General features: G+C 43.1%; 1 protein-coding gene across 6 annotated transcripts in view; it reads left to right on the forward strand.

Annotated features, from left to right (window-relative positions):
• DOCK10 (dedicator of cytokinesis 10) overlaps nucleotides 1–17,229 on the forward strand; it is a 143,425-nt gene that overhangs the window by 59,388 nt on the left and 66,808 nt on the right. For all 6 annotated transcript variants that reach the window (XM_086754232.1, XM_086754226.1, XM_086754231.1 and 3 more), the window contains exons 3-7: nucleotides 2,667–2,756; nucleotides 10,424–10,506; nucleotides 14,088–14,160; nucleotides 14,468–14,602; nucleotides 14,858–14,992. In XM_086754232.1, coding sequence (XP_086610358.1) covers nucleotides 2,667–2,756; nucleotides 10,424–10,506; nucleotides 14,088–14,160; nucleotides 14,468–14,602; nucleotides 14,858–14,992 — 516 coding nt within the window. The remainder of the gene's footprint in view (nucleotides 1–2,666; nucleotides 2,757–10,423; nucleotides 10,507–14,087; nucleotides 14,161–14,467; nucleotides 14,603–14,857; nucleotides 14,993–17,229) is intronic.

A 17,229-nucleotide genomic window follows, 5' to 3' on the forward strand; every position in this document is an offset into this window, starting at 1 on the left:
CCCTTTTATTTTTTGATGACCCCTTCAGAAGCACTTCATCTGTTGTTGAAATTCGGATATTTTCTGAAGTAGAAAGGTTTTTTTTTTTTTGCGTACTAGGCCTGCGCAGCATTTAAGAGCGTTCAGGGTTGGAAGGGATCGGCTCTGCACGGGAAGTGTTTTTGCAGCAAGGCTTCTGCAGCGGGGTGGTCGAACGTAACTAGTTCTCAGAAGGGAAGTGCTCTGTAATTTTTGAAACAAGCTTAAATGTAACAATACACAAGATTTTTCCATGTCCCGGTTCTATCTAAACCTGTGATATTCTTTGGCAAAGGCTGCAGTCGCCACAAGCCCAGTGTTGCCTGATTTCTCTGTTTTGCATGGCAATGTTTCTTTCTTTCGAGTGCAGTCTTGTTGAGAAGGAAAGTGGGGTGACAGGCGAAATGGTGGGCTTGATTTACGTGTCTTGTTCAGCTACAGTCTTTTTAAAAAGCTGCATAAGGGAGGGGAGACACAATGACCCCATCAGGGCAAACGTTAGCTGTCGTCAGTGGGTTGATACCAGTTGGTAAGAAGTGTATTAAGCAAAAAAAATTGACTTACTCTCTGTCTTAACTAAAAAAGTAAAAAAAAAACATACTGGAAACTATCTTCTGCATAAGACATGGGGCAGGTGAGTTTTGTTACGGGCAAGCAGAACAGGTTGTTGCTCTCCCTGCGGCTTAGTCGGCATCCTGACAGGGCCGGTGCGAGGTTTGGAGAGCATCGCACGTCCCTTCTCCTGCGGCCTCCTGCTCTGCCTCAGCCTGGGACCGGCAGCTCCTCTTCACCGTGGAAGGACGGTGTGCGTGCTTTGTGGCTGCTGCTGCTGGCGGCGTGGCCCCAGCCCTGGAAAGGACTCCGTGTGATGGACCTCAGGGGCACCCCTGGGTTTTCAGCCCTGCTCAGAGATTGCGTCTTCTCGGGATCGCTTCAAGAAAAAGGGACCTCAAATGTCACGTATGTGTGAAGCAAAAGGAATGAAGCACATTCCAGAGACTGTGGGTGCTACTGGGAAGTCCCTAAGCAACCAAGGAGTCAGACATCTTTGCTATTAATAAATGTGGCCTGAAAATTCATACTTCTCCATCTGCTGTCCTTTTTACTCGTAGGCTAAGTGATGGTGTAAATCTCCACCGCAGGCAGGCTTCGGTAATACAACTGGGTAAAGCCTAGGAACCCGCATTGAGGAAACTGCACTCAGTTTGTCGGAACAATGGGATTTTTTTCACTTTGTGGTGTCTGCGAGGCACCACTGTTACTTGTAGGAGCCGAAGTGTTTTAATCACGTTGTATCCTGAGCTCTCTAGATGAAACAGAAAAAAGTTTGGGGAATCCCATGATGTTTGCATCTGCCTGAGTGATACATGCCTTTCATGGTTACTCATACGGAAAGTGGTGGGGAGGAATCAGTGTGGCCTGTGTAAGCTGTAAGGAGTAATGCAGGCTATAGCATCCAAGCAATTGTCACGTAGAGCCTGGATGCTTCAATTTGTAGAGGAAAAACATCAATTTTTAGTCTGAGATGCGGGACTGGGAGGAGATCTCCAGCAGCACAGTAGATACTGCAGGCCGCTTCATGGTAGTGGTTCTTCATGCTAAACCAGTCGTATGCCACAGGCCTTCCTCCGGAAATCACGTGCCTTTCTGTCATGGAAAAGAAAATGAGCTTGGGAGATCAGATTCACCTTGATTTCAGTCCTTCATTGTCTTGGGTGGTGGTGTTACTCCATTGTAACTGCGAACATGATCTGATCTGCTGGGATTTGGTTTGGTTTGTTTCCTCCTCTTATGGCAGAGAAAATGAGTGGGCCAAGTCTGTGGATTAATTCAAAATACTCAAAGATGCTTCTTGTGTGACTTTGCCTTGCTTGACCTCAGTGTGGGGGCCCTGGGTCAGACAGAGGAGTGCTGCTGGTGCCCCTAGCCTCTCGTTGGGCTGCTGGGAATGAAGGGAAGCTTGGCTCCTTGTGGAAACCTTCTGGAGATCCACTTCTCTCTCTGGTGTCCTGCTGTGGGGCCTGACAGGCCGTCTCAGTCAAGAGATGCTTTCAAAAAAAAAAAAAGGATGCAGGAAGCGTTGGGAGTCCCATGTCAGACCTGCTCTGTTCTCTGCACCCACGGGTGGAAATGCCCCACGAAGAAGCTGCTCCGCTTGCTTTCCGACCGTCAAGCTGTCCTGTGGCAGTCCTTTTGTGACTTATTGGGAGGACTCCGCTCCTCTCTTCTCCTTCCAGAAGAGTCAAAGATTTTAGTGCTGTTTCTACGTTCCTTGCTGAAAAGGCATGAGGTGCAGAAGGGAAGTGGAGGAAGCAAGTAATGCTGTTGTATTTGAGAGAGGCTGTGAGGAAGACTTGATGACATCTTTTTTAATCAGGAACCTCAGAGACTGAAGCAAGTGTGCTTGGAACAGCTTTGTTCCCAGAAATCTATGCAAACACTGCTCTCGCTTGTAATGAATGCTGTAGCTGATGGATTGAATAGCGTGTGTGGGCAGGAGCTGGGTTGTAGTTGTCGGTGTGCATGTGTGTTGGCTGCGTGACAAATTGAAAAATGCAAGCCATAATAACAAGGTTCTTAACCTCTTCATGAGACAAAACTGCTGTTCTGTCACTCTGACTAATTTGCTTTCTTTTGTTTATTGTCAGACAGACACGATTTCCCTGGAAATCAGGACGCTGTATCCTTCTGTGCCTGAAGACGCAGAACAGAAAGCAGAAAATTTGTTTGTTAAAGAGGTAAATATCTAGTGTGTGTGTGTATCCTTTAATTTTAACTAAAACCAAGAGTTTGGGGAGGCTTGCTATGATTATGATGAACATCTTTTTGTCTTTCAGTGTTGTTTAGGTGATGTGAATCAGCTTTGAATTTTGGGGGTCAGAAGAAGGGGGAGGGTTAACAGCGTATGTGCAGGTGCCTACTCCGAGATGTTTGTATCTAGAAAAATTGCAAATGCACTGAATCAGCCTCTCATCCCACTGTTTTCCAGCTGCATTCCCTGTCACTACCAGTCTGCTGATATCGATGTTGATATTTTTACAGGAGTGCTAATCATTGGTGATCTGAATGTGCTTTGCACTTTGAAAATTTTGATGTCTTTCCAAAAAAAAAAAGATAACTATTTGGCACTGGTTTAGGCTGTCAGAGTTATTACAGGGTACTATCTTACTCAGAGGTGTAGATTATAGCTGTCTGAGGAGTAGCTGCACTGTGAAGGATGTGTAGGGTTTATATTTATTGTCAGTATTTAGAGTCTGTTCTACCTTCGTAGTAGAAAGTCGAGCCAAGTTCTTCCCTGGCAGTTAGAGCCCCACCAGGAGTGATTAATTGCTCTGCCTTTTAAAAAAACCCCTAAGATGTGTTGTTTCCGTACCTGATCTCAGATTGTAGGAGAAGCTTGCTCTTCCTGCTACCTCAGGGATATTTCAGGCTGTCGCTGGTTTTATCGCTTTGAAGGACGTTGGAGGTGCTGGCTGCACGGTTCAAAGGAATTTACTTTAGATGGCTCCCTGAACCTTCCCCATCTTTCACTAGAGGGGTAAAGTATAGCTCAGTGTTTGCATTAACAAAACAGATTTATGAAACCAAATTTTCAGCCAGCTTCTATAAGGGATTTAATTCCAAGCATTTATAATTAGCCCGTAATTTGTGTGTTCTCTGCCTTTTTTTCCACACCTGGCTTCCTGGTTTAAAGGAGTGTGGGCGATTTCGTATGCACTGTGACTGCAAGAGAACTTGTGGAGGAAAAAGTCGGTTGCAGACAAACACAGAGATTATCAGAAATAAAATCCCAAGATGAGGCAGAAATGTAGCTATAGAATTCTGTGCAACGTGACGTTTTACAGCCTGGCCCTATTTCCCTCCAGCAGGTCTAGAAAGAGCAATAACGACTTAACTGTCAGCTCAAATTGCCTCAACTTTGCTATCTTTCTTAATCCGACAGTAGGTTTGAAAGATCACACAGCTTGTGGAATTATCTACCTTCCCAGAAGCCTCATTGCCCTTTCAGCACTTTGGGGTCTGCTTTTTATTTTAAGGTTCCACAAGTTTGCAAGGCCAGCGCTGTGCTTGTGGCTTTACCAAGAAAGCGGTGGGTCTAAAAATGGAGCGTAGTACACGGTGGCTGGGAATCGTTGCAGCTGAGCACTCCAAGAGGATGCTGATGACAACCTGGTGAAATACATATTGAGCACATCTATGAGCTTTCTCTGCAGTGTCGGTGAGCCAAGGGGAGGAAAAGAGCGGAGCAAAGCTGTGGGAAAAAAAACAGTGCTGCAGAACTGAGCCAGTGCATGGAATAGTAGCAGGATAAGACCCTCTTCTAAAGTAGTAATGCATGTGTTCCACTTCGCCACAAAGCCAAAAGCTATATTTAAAATACATTAAGCTCCAGGAAGAGGATGGTTTCTAGTCCAAAATTAAGTAAAACTGAGCATGGGGTGCTATGAGATCTGTGATTGTGGTCCTCTGCAGCAGTTGCACAGATCTGTGTTGACCCAGCAGCAGGCTGTTGTGTTCCAAGCTGGTGCTCGCACGATGGCATCTTGCTGAACCATTTTGGTGTTCCCCAGAAGCGATAACGACACTATCTCAATAGTTTAGCAAGTTGCGACACAAAGACATGGAGCCAGTCAGTTAACTGCAAATGAAGTGTCTGCTGGTGAAGGTGAAACTAATGTTCTTCAAATGGTGCAGTGTGAGGACATGGTACTGAAACTGTTTCAAGAGCTCAGATCCATGATCTCTTCTGGACAGATGTCCTTCTGGACATTTGGTGGTGTTCAGATGGTCTTGTCCATAAGGCACTGCTAGGTCATGTAAAAGGGTTGTCACAAGTCTGTGATAATGCCATAAAACCCTCTCTTCCTGGGTGTTTGTTTCCTCCTGGTGACAGTAGGAAGGCTTTACTTCCACCTCTAGCTCTTTCATTGCTAGAGTCCTTCAAAGATCAGGTTTTTTTTCCCCAGCCCTTACCAAAATCCATACCTGTGGCAGCTTGGGGAGTTGATCAGATTCCCTTTGCCCAAGTGCCCAAACGGGCACGCCAGGATGACTTGGCTGCCTGTGCAGTATCGATTGATGGATGCAAAAGAGCTGACAAACCAGATGAAGGAGGAGGAGGCTGATGCTGCTGAGGAAAGCTTTGGGGATGGATAGCATTTGATGCTGTCCACCTGTGGTGGAAGGTTTGTCTCATTCAGTTCTTTTAGTACTGCTTTTAGATTCCTCAGTCCCCAAAAACTTTCACTGGGTGATGTTCAGATGTTATGGTCATGGGTGAGGCAGAAGAATTTACTTTAAATAAGATGTCTAACCTTCTCCTTTCTGCTGAAACTGTAAAATGAAAATTTAAACAGATAAAACTTGAATAAATAGTCCTTTGATAACTAAATATTTTCTGTAGGATGCAAAGAGAAGAAATATTTTACATTTTATGATTTATTAATATCTGAGTCCGTTTATTAATTTATACCTAATTTTTGGGTATACTCTAAAGGTAATACCTTGTGAACCGATCATTCCTACACATGTAGTCGTCTTAGGATATTTTCCTTGCAGATTTTTCCACCTTACCTTTTCTTAGGCAGGAGAAGCTTGAGTAACTAAATTAGGTTCCAAGAAAAGAGAAGTTTCCAAAACTTTTAAAGCCAGAATAAAATAGTCTTCAGTGTTTATTTTTTCTCAGTATTCCTTTCTTCCCTGAATTCTGTACAGCACTGTGTTTCCTCCCAAATTCTGAATTTTCTCACTCCTCACCATCTGCTGCATGTATTTACACCAGTCACCATTGTCCTCCTGGTCCGTAATTTTGGCAAATAGAAACATTTACTCCACAAGAAATAAAATAAAATTCTTCCTTTGAGAAAGTGAAAACATTCCTAACATCACCTTTCCGAACTCTGTATGCCTGAACATACAGATCAAATGGCAATCCTTGGGATTTTTCCCACATTTCAGTTGGAAATATAAGGGGATAATAGTGTATTTTGCAATTCAGAGTTATGTTTGGTTTAGGGAACTGAAGCTATGTAACTGCAACATATTTAATCCCATATTTGTTTGCATCGAGACAGTATTTTCAGAAAGCGTGCAAGCGTATACACACACGTGTGTCCTGTTCATGTGTGCGTATCTATACAAATTAAATTTTAAGTATATAGGAAGAAAAAGATCCAGGAAGTAAGTAAATATTAGCCTTCAGCTGTCCTCTCTTAAATGAATTTAAGCCAGATGATCCCTACGAAAATGAGGGGTGCCAGATGGCTATGTGTTTGGGGAGGGTGTTTGCAGAGGGGCTGGCCCCGTGGAGGAGGACGGAACAAGCTTCCCTAGGTGATGCTGTGTCACTGTGGAAGATAAGCCCAGAGGGGCTGTTGAGAAGCTGTCTCATCCCTCCCTCCCAGGGCTGACCAGGTACCTCCTGACCCATCCTTTTTGCTTCTGGATCCAGCGGCGGACTGGGCTCCTCTGGTGACTTGCTGGGCCTTGGATCAGCTTGCAAGTGGTCTCATCCATGTTCTAGCAAAGGTGGTGGAGCTCACGTTGGGTTATCAAAACCCTATTGCTACCATCGTTCTGCTGTGCACCTCTTGCCAGTCACTGGGGTAGGTGGCCTGCTGTCGTGCAATGAGCTGATCTGGGACTTGTTGGTGTTATCAGAAGTTCATAAGTTCAAGTCAGGCCTATCTCCCTCGGAAATCTGCTGGCTCTTGAGCTCTGTTTGAGCATGTTTGTAGCTTTAGAAGCTGTTGTAGAGCCAATTCCTTCTTTCAAATCACAGACTTCTAGATGGCTGTCAACTTAGCAAGTGGTTCATGGCATGTGTGACCTGATTGTGTCCTGCGTGTGACACCTGGAATCCACCAGCGCGTCAAGGAAGGGAGCCTGAGGTGAACCCAGAGCAGAGTACGCTAACATCACTCCGCACATCCAGCGTTACCTAAACTTGTTTAGTGAGCAGGTTTCATACCTATCTGGTGTCAAATTGTGGCGTTTTAACTTACAGAAATGACTCGTAAAGATGAGGATAATGAAGAAACGAGCTTGCTGGGGAGAGCTGGTGACACTGAGCTTTCCTGCATCAAAATGAAACAGGAGTGCAAGAATACTGAGGTTTCGTTGTATGGATGATGCAGTTCATTCTGTCTGCTATAGTACAGTATTCATGTCGACGCCTCTTAACTTTCCTGTGTGGATTTTCCAGATATAAAAGTTGGAGTTGCCAGTGACAGTAAGTTTTTAGAGCCCTCACCATTCATCTGGGGGGTCGTTTATTTGAGATTTTGCAGCTTATGTCTGCAGCATCTGTAAGTAATTATTAAATGGGAGTTTTATTAATCATAATGTTAAGAGCCACAGCCTTCTCTAGAACTACTGACAGTGGTTGTGTGTCCATACAGTTGATTTCTGAGGCTTTTTTATTTATAGAACAATCTGCATTGCTCTTACATATTACAAAGTCAACTTAAAATAGGAACTCCTGTTAATAAGTGTCACAGAGTTTTATTACTGCTAATCACAGTGTAGATTTAGCCAAGTTCAAAATCTTTCAGTACTTTAAAGAACTGTAGCGTCAGGTCAGTGACGCATGTTATTAAAGGACAGTGGGTTTTTTTGATAGCGCAAGAGGTAAATAGAGGGGTTTTTTTTTAATGTTTAATGCCTTGAAATAATGTTTTGGTTTTGTTACGCTGCTATGTCACTGGACCTGACTCTATGTGTGAACTGTCTTAATCTGGAAACAGCTTTGAGAGCCCTGACATGAAGTTGCTAGCAGCTAGTAGAGCACAGAGCCGTCTCTGCAGCTTCCCCCTTAGCACTGAGGCCACATCCAGTTCTGGAAGGTCTTTGCCTTCTGGTTCCAAGCTCTTGCATGGGCTTGCCCTTCCCTGTTTGACATCTCCTGCTTTCCATGTCGGAAACGGCTGCTTTTCGAGGGTGAGTGAGGTGGCAGGATTGCTCCATGCCTGCGGTTTCTGTGCAAGAAGCCCAGTTGTTCCACAAATTACTTCTATCTTATGTGCATCTGCATTTCCAAAGACCATGTACCTAGAATATAAGCAAGGGAGTTGCTTTGAGATGTTTCAAGGCATTTGTTTCATTTGTATTTCTCTCACTTCCCATTCTCTGGGTTTTTTTTCTCCAAAAGGTTCATTTGCACTGCAGGGTAAATCTTCTTTAAGTGCCTTTTTCCCTCTGGTAGCCATCATTCTGTCAGTGCCAGAGCCAGACTTGAGAAGATGCGGGTGGAAAAAGCTTGCAGGATTGTCTGTGTCTCTAAGGAAAAATTAGACCAGCTGGGCAGCAAGAAAAAAAAAAAGAAAAGAAATGACCTGAATTGGATAGGGCCCTTGGGAATGGGCTGTGCAGTTTGCCTGGTCAACAATGCAGCAGGAAAGTTCATGCAAACATGTGCCAGCCCTCCCACGTCCCAAAGCTTCCATTTCTCCGTCTATTTTTCCTCCCCCACAGTCCACTTGAGCCCGAGAGCCCCTGCGCTGGTGCCTCTGCTCTCTGCCAGGAGCAGTAGCATCCAGCTCTGGCCTCGTGATGAAATCTTTGCCTCTAGAAAGGTTTTTCTTGCTCCTCAAATCAGGTTCGCGGGTATTTTCTCCTCATTGCTGAAATGCAATTTCCAATTAAAAAAAAAAACAAAACATTAAAAGTCAGTAGAGTCAGCAGTAGTATTTGATTTTTAGTTGGGATATTCTGAAGAGAAAATGCTGGTTTGTTTGGTTTTTTTGTTTTGTTTTGGGTTTTTTTTGTTTGTTTTTGTTTTTTTTAACTAGATCTAGTTAAACAAACTAGGCGCAACAAGCTAGTTCAAGAACACATGCTGTTGAGCTGAATTGCCTTGCCTTTTGTGAATTTACTGAACGATAATTGAATGTGCTGCCTGTCCCCTCTGATTTTTATTTTGATGAGCTTTTTCGTGGACGAGCACAATAAACTTTTATAGTTATAAGCAAACCCACTGTGGCCTGCTTTGTATGTTGTTCACAACTGTTTTTTTGAGAGCATCAGCCTCTGTTGGCAGTAAAAGGCTGCGCTGAGAATTCTCTGTGGGTTTTAATTGCATCTGTTAAGTAGAATAGTTAGTAATGAAAGCACCACAGGGAAAAAGTGATCCTTTCTGTAAAAGGTTCAGCTGGTTACGTTTGCCAAATAGAGAGCAAGTGTGAATCGGAGGGTCTGTGCTCATCCTCACAGCGTTCGGTGGATGAGCTTTCCCTTGGCTCGCGCACAACAGCGTGAGTCTTGCTCTCGCTTTCTTCCAGTCCATCTCACGTGGGCTGGTGCAGGTGCTCAGGTGGAGCGTGAGGAGAAAATAACGCAATACTGGGGTAAGTTCTTCAGCATCCTGTATGAGCATCAGTTTGCATTTGACGCTCTGTAGCAAGAATCACTGGCAATTCTGACACTGTGTTATTTTTCTTGTTGCGGATGTGTACCTTATCAATAACTGTACACTGTCCATGCATCTTGTTGTCTGTAAAAATGTCAAGTTGTGTTTAAACTGCATTGATAAAAGTCCTGTGTCGCGTAAATCGTGCACCTGTTCTGGTCTAGCTGACAGCATAGCAAAGCCCTTTGGTGTGGTGTTTATTCACATCTGGTTCCCTTATTTAAAGGAGATTGATCTATTATGAACAATTTCAAAAGATGAATGCAAAACCAGCAAGAAGTTTTTTAGAAAATAAAAACTATGAGGCCAGGTTGGCCGGGGCTCTGAGCAACCTGATCTGGTTGGAGATGTCCCTGCGCCTGGCAGGGGGGTGGCACTGGGTGGGCTTTGAAGGTCCCTTCCAACCCAAACCATTCCGTGATTCTGTGATTCTCTGGTGATATGGCTGAGCAGATTCAGTGTGGAAAGGAAAATGAGACTGTGGTGAGAAATTATAGTCCTACTAACACATTCCTGAATGTTGTCAAGGGGTTAAAGATAAATCCTTAAAGGCAGAATGAGGTGTAGAGGGCTTATGCTGCAACAGGGGATAATAAAAGGAGTATTTACAATGAACGGCTTAGGTAATGAAACAGGATAACAAATAAATGTGTAATTAACGTCTACAGAGAAAGTCGGGCCTAAACTAGGTAGCATCTTTTGAGGCGGTAGCGATATGATTTAATGATGCTTCCTGTGGAGTGGATGTGAATCAGTAAAGCATAATAAATTGCTGTCAGCCCCCTCCTCCGCCTTGTATGATTGGGTGCATTTGATTTGAAAGATAAATTGTGCTTCAGAATATGTAAACACATGGCTCTGATTTTTCTTTAAGAGCTGGGTACCCAGCTGTAAAAGAGAATACGTTCTCCAGCACAAAGGACGCCCTCAGATCCTTCTCTAGCCTTCTTGAGTCTCCGTAGTTGTAGTAATTCCATTGTTTGTGTTTTTTCTCTTCAGGCTTGTAAATACTACAGCTCCCAGTGGCACGTTGTGAACTACAAATATGAGCAGTATTCAGAAGACTTTCGACACTTACCACAGTAAGATCTAGCACACCTTCTTCTTTTCGTATTTTTTTTTCCTGTTGGCTTTGTGTCATTTCGCTGAGCTTTGTCCGTATTTGCACTTTCCTTTGTCTTACATGCTCTGCTTGTTTTACCGTATTTATAGTGCCTTGCATTTTTAAAAAGGGGAAGAAAAGGTCCTTCAGCGAAAGTTCAAGACTCTGCAGAATTCCCCAGTGTCAACAAACTCTTATTACTGCTGATTTGAGTCCTTAGAAGCGTGTTTGCGTATTCAAAACTCAGTTGATCCAGGGAAGCTGGCTTTCCAGTTTCCTTAATAGTGCATAAATGTCACTCACCTTTAACTGGGATTAATTCTCCTTTCAGCTACCCTGTGTAACAGAGGAGTAGGGTTTCACTCAGGGCTTTATAGGTGGAGGAACTGGGCGCAGTGCGTACAGCTCGCACCGGTGCGGCACTTGTGATACTGGTATCCTCTGGGTAAGCAGGCTTCCCTCCTGTGTTTGGAGTTGGTACGTTTAAATCTGTGTAAAGATGCTGGGAGGAGAAGGAGCAAGTGAAGGTGATAGTACAAAAAGCCATTAAGAGCAGTTTTGCTAATCGGAGATTATAAACATGCCTTTTCTTAAGTACCCAGTGCAGTGATTGTTTTAGAAAGTTAATGCATTTAGTCCTCAAGAAAAATCTTTGCAGCACAGCAGTTTTCCATTTAACCTTAAGCATCTTATGAAATATAGATTTGACAGCCATGGTTGCATTACTCTGCACAAAAGTACATTTTAGCTGATTGCATACGTCCTCTTCTGTGCAGGTTATTTTAATACCGTGCTTAACGCGATTGGCTTTCGGGAGTTCATGTTCCAGGCATGTTACAGTGTCTCGCATCTTACTTTTTTCCCCCTTGCACAGGTGGTTCTAACAAAAAAGGGATCTTGTTTTGCCTTTTATCAGAACATAGCACTCAGAAACAGTTTGGATCCAGCACTGGTTGACGTTTCAGAAGCAAAGTCATGGCAGGAGCGTCTGTGTTTTGTTTGCCAAAAGTTGCCACGGCTTATGAGCTCTCATGCCCAAAACAGAGCAGGGTTGGAGTCCCCTTCATTTCGTACCATCTCCAGCCTCTTCAGCATCAGGGGACCTTGGCTTGCACATGCGTGTTAAGAAGTTGCGTGGCTGTGTGGTGTAGCAGATTTTTATCCAAGTTATTCCTTCTGGATACCGACCCTTTCTGATGGAGAAGCAGCTGCAGTGCGATGCCAACTGCGTGGGGCAGGCGGTGAGGACTCGGCGTGTCCATGGTGCACAACAACATGACCAAAATGCTTAGCAATTGCTTTAGTTTCTTTCTGAGTGTGTTCCTCCTTTGAGGTTCTTCTCGGGTCTCTCTGCCCCTTAAATTCCTCTCTGTGAGCTCTCACTACCTCTTTTTACATCATTTTTTGTGCCTTGTGCTGGTGTGTTCTTGCTTTGTGAGCAAGTGGAAGGCTGGAGGAAGAACAGAGGTTGCTTGGTGTGTGCTGTGGTGACAGTTTGTCTGGGAACAGAAATAGTCTTAGCCAAGTTTTTGCTGTCGTTTATAGAAAACCTGGAACATTTGGTAGATATTTCAGGTCTGGTCCCTTGGAATTCTGCATCTCCATATGGGTCTGAAGAGGCAGTAGGCAGAGAAAAAGAGGGCATACCAAACGGGATCATGTCCATACCATGCTTTATCTGCCTGCTCTGGAATGATGAGGAGCATGGTGAAAGCATTCCCACCCAAGGAAGGGAAAAAATTATGTGGAGAATGACATGGAGGTCTTGACTGGATGAGTGCTTCGTGGGTGCTCCGTGAAATCTGACACCTGAAGCAGTGGTGGTCTATCCTTTTCTATCTCTTTTTTAGCTCTTATGAGAGGACCAAAGGATTTCCTTCCTTCTAAGAAACTTCCCATGTGCCCAGGCTTGTGCACAGGCTGTGGTTTAACAGGACAGGCTCTCTCTCTGACGGAGCAGAGTTGCTAACCCAATGGATTCCTGACTCATCCTTCCCTTCTCAAGCAGCATCAAGGGCGTTAGGGTTGGGGCTTTGTTTGGGGTTTTTTTCAGTTGCTGACTAACTTGTCCTGTTACTGGTACAGATCCAAAGCAAATGTGTGCCATGTGTGGCCGGGGAGCATCGCTCCGTCTGCTTGCACTTCACCCCAAGAGCACTGCCGTGCCCTCATAGCTCTGAATAATGAATGAGCCAGTAGAGTTTTTGTCTAAAAATGTGAAGATTTGAATGGTGTTTTTTTGCAAAAGGTGGGCCGAGAGAGGTGGTGGATACCCCATATCTGGAAACATTCCAGGCCAGGTTGGCCGGGGCTGTGAGCAACCTGATCTGGTTGGAGATGTCCCTGCCCCTTGCAGGGGGCTTGGGCTGGACAGGCTTTGAAGGTCCCTTCCCACCCAAACCCTTCTGTGATTCTGTTTGGCTTGAGATTTTGGGTTTGGGCTTCTTTTGGGTGGGAGGGAGTGTTTGTGTAAGAATTTTTAAGAGCTGACCTTGCTTGGAAAATCTGCAATGGATTTCCATCACAAATATTCTGAACAATAATGCTTTTACAGATGTCAAAGATGTCAGTAGATTACCAATGTTCATTTTATTGCAAATATTCCTCAGTTGTTTACATTAAATAAACACCCAAACTGGAACAATCTACAAGAGAGAATAAACCACTCCTGTGTGCGCTGGTTCTCTGCCAAAATACTGGTTTCAGCTGCACTGGGGCCGTCGTGTTGTCAGAACACTGATGTCGAAATGAGGAAAGTGAAGAGGAAGTAGATGTTGTTCATTGATCTTCCTAATCTGAGAGTTGTGTGAATAAATAGAAAATGAAAGGGTCAAAGTTACCACTATTTTTTTTTTTCTTTAATTAGAGACATTAGCCCACGCTAGCACGTAATATTTGAAGTTCGCTAAGCTGAGAGAGGAAACTGGCTTAGGAGTGTGTGGTTTCTCAACTTCTACTTGCGCGGTAGAGAGTGGTGTTGCTCTGTTCCCGTTCTCTGGCTGGGTAGATGAGAGAAACTTCTGGAAAAGTTGGTCTTCCTTGATAAGTGGTGGGTTTTAGCATGAACGCTTTTGTAGGATTTCATATGATAACTGAAGATTTCCAAGGTGAGATTTGTGATCTTCAGGACTTTGAAAACATGTTGGTTCTTGGTTAGAAAACACTATGAAAGAGTTCTTCGTTCATGGAAGTGGAAGGATTTTCATTCATTCGACAGCCTGAAATGAGATATGTCTGTGGGAATGGTTTGGCTTTTGTTGGCTGTTGTGGTGGAAGAGCAGAGGAGAGAAGGTGAAGAGAACCAGAAGTGGTATTTCATCGTTTGTATAGAGCTGTTGCAACTTCATAGTGTTGGAAAACAAAAGATATATGGGACTTAAGAAAAAAGCTGTATTTTGAAACTGTAGTGGTTTTTAAAGGAGGTAATAGGATCCCAGCAATAGGTGTACTGAAGGTGCCACGGGGGCTTGGGATGCTTTCCTTCCCAAAATAGCAGGTACACCATTATTTTAAAAAAAAAAAAATAATAATAAATTAAAGACATTTTTCCTCCCCTCCCAGAAATGAATGTAGACCAGAGAAACTGCCGTCACATTCCTTTGAAATCGATCATGAAGATGCGGATAAGGATGAAGTATGTATTCTGATTTTTTGTTTGTTTTTTTTTCCTTGGGGAAGAACTATTTATTGCTTTAGTATCAAATAAAGGATGATAAGGGCGGCTCATTATCTCCTATAAAATATTTTAAATAACTGGAATCAGTGGAACAGCTTTGTCTCATGCCATCATGTGCACAGCAGGCACATTAATAATGTTGTTCTTTAAAAGGACTGACAGGGTGATTATTTATCGCCAAGCAGTTATTCACACGTTACGGTTTTCTTCTGTCTTAGAATTCAAAAAGCGAGCCCGTGCAATATTAACCATGCCTTTCATACAGGATACAACGTCCCACTCGTCCTCAAAAGGTGGCGGTGGAGGAGGAGGGGGAGGATTAGCAGCAGGAGTTTACAAGTCTGGGTGGCTTTATAAAGGGAATTTCAACAGCACTGTCAACAACAGCATCACTGTTCGGGTAAGGGGCCGGCATTGTTCTTGCTTTGTTCCATTTGGATTTGTGTCCCCCACAGAGGCATGCTTGTTTGCCGTTGGTGTTGGGCTGTTTGTATCTTGGGTTTGATTACATTGCTTTAAATGATAGTAAAGAAAATGGCAGTTGTCCACGAAAGGAGTTGCCTATTATTTAAACCCTGTGGATAAAGTATCAGAGAAAATAATTTACAGTACAACAATTCTCATTCTTCTTCCCCCCCCCCCCCCGCCCTTTCAGTCATTCAAAAAACGCTACTTCCAGCTGACGCAGTTGTCGGATAACTCATATATTATGAATTTTTATAAAGATGAAAAAATATCGAAGGAGCCAAAGGGATGTATTTTCTTGGATTCATGTACAGGAGTCGTACAGGTACGTTGCAGTTTATTTCACTGTATTGTTTGGGTGGCATAAATTTAAAAAGGCCAGTAGAAGAACACGTACATGAATGGAATAGTGCTCTCATTAGCAGTTTTGTGACCTGAAAACACCATTAGTTTTGCTCTATAAATTGCAGCAAGTGCTCCAACTGACAGGTTACAAAGCCCACAGCTGAGTTATGGTAGCAGATCATGGACATGCTCTTTGCCCACCACACGCATGAGAAAATATATAATGAAATGTTTCTTTCCGCTGAAATTATTTTCTTAGCTGCCAGATGTTACCCCATGCTTACTAAGAGCATGCTTGTTGTGGGTTAGAGAGACTCTGGTTACAAAGCGATGGCAGATGGGCAAGTCGTAAATGAATCCTGTATCCCAAGTCTCCTTGAGGATCATCACTTTTGGAGGTGATAGGGAGTCTTAGTGGCAGCAGGTAGGACAGAGCCTCGTTGTTTATTGTGGCTTGGAAAAAATAAATACCCAGAAATGTCTGACACCACCTTTTTTTGTTTGTTTTGGTTTTGTTACTCCTAAGATTGAGTTATTAGCTTTTCTCCCCCGCCACCTTCTGCATTGCCTCTAATTCTATTAATGCATTTCTCTTTTTTCTTTCTTTTTTCTTTTTTTTTTCCATTCTAAACAAGATATTATCTTGAATAGTATGTTACTGTAGTTGGTCTAGCTCTATATGTCACTAAATAAGGAAACTCCTTTTTTTTTTTTTCTTTAGCTATACTTAGTTTTTACTACTTAACCAGGAAAGACTGGTAACAGAACTAGTGCAGACTGATTTGAGGGTTGCTTTGAAAGAAACCTTTCAGGTCATGCAAGGGAGGACCCCTGATAAACACAACCTTTTTTTGGTTGAGAAGTCTCTTCTTCACCCCTAAACAGGCCCTTTGAAGCAAGGAATGTTTGGATTTCAAACTCCATGACAGCAGAAATGTCTCGACTGCAAGATTTCTGGCCTTTTTTACTAACCTCTGACAAAAAAAAACTCAAGAAACCTTTAAGATCTTCCTCCTGAACTTTGACAGCTGCCTTCTAAATCTACAGCGTTTCTGCAAATTGTCCCAAACCGGTTGACCTGTATGTTCTCCTCTCGCCTGCCCCCGACACTAGTTTTCATTGTTGTTTTTTGGTTGACATTTAGAATGGGATGCATAAATTTATAAGCTGTCTTCACTTGCAAGAAGTGAGAGTCTTAGCCAAGGGGTTAAGAGTGCAACTATCATCTGCTGTCAAAGCCTCTGATGAACTTAGAATGATAAGGCTGAAAAGCAAAACCTGGCTTAGAGTTGCCATGAACAGGGAAACCATAGAATGTGGAGAAAGAGTTGGGTAAAACAGAAGATTTGGAGGAAAACTCTGATGTGAAAGTTCTGACTTAATGAGGTTTTGTAACACTATAAATCATTTAACTCTCTATGAGTGACTTTTTGCTCCTGCTTGATAGAGATTGAATATCTAAATTGTAGTAAACATCCTGAAGAAATTATCCTGGATGAAATACAAAATACTTCCAAAGCAATTCTGTTATTTTGGAAGAACGGCCCTGCAGGCATTAGACTTAGCCTGATGTTTCATTTATAGCTCATCCGTAGTTTCTTTTTGAATCTTGTGTCATTTCCCTCTGGAAGAAATTTTAAACTTGCAATGAAGTGTTGAAGATGAGAAGTCAACCTCAAGGTCCATATGCCATATGGAAGGGCTTGCAGAGAAGCAGCCGGAGAAATAGTACTTTGTGTATGTGTTAACCGATCAGGAAGAAAATAGGTGGCTTTAGATTTGAAACAAAGGCTTTGCTGTAGATCTCATCTGCTTGCCAGAAGTCTGAAGTGCAGATGGAAAAGTGGATATTGAAGTTTTCCTGCCCTGATGTCCTCAAGATTCAGCATGCGGGGTGTACTGCTCTATTAGATAATGTCTAATGTTACCTGATTTAACGATCTTGGCCATGGCTGTAAGGGAGCGTACATAATATAGACAAGAAATGCGTTCATTTTAATGCTCTTTGTGCTTTCTGAAAACAAATGGAAAGGTAGCATTTTTCTTTCTAGATTGTGCGTAAATTGGTGTGCATAATCCACTTACATAAATAATCTGTCTTTAAAAGTTTTGAATGGCCACTACCGAAGATTCTTGGCATAGTTTTGTTCAACTTGTAGCTCTTGGTCAAGCCCTCGTGTTATATCTGTAAAAACAGTTTCAGTGTAATTTCAGTCC

Source organism: Chlamydotis macqueenii, chromosome 9 (assembly GCF_036417535.1).
Source record: "Chlamydotis macqueenii isolate bChlMac1 chromosome 9, bChlMac1.mat, whole genome shotgun sequence".
In the NCBI taxonomy this organism is placed as follows: Eukaryota; Metazoa; Chordata; class Aves; order Otidiformes; family Otididae; genus Chlamydotis; species Chlamydotis macqueenii.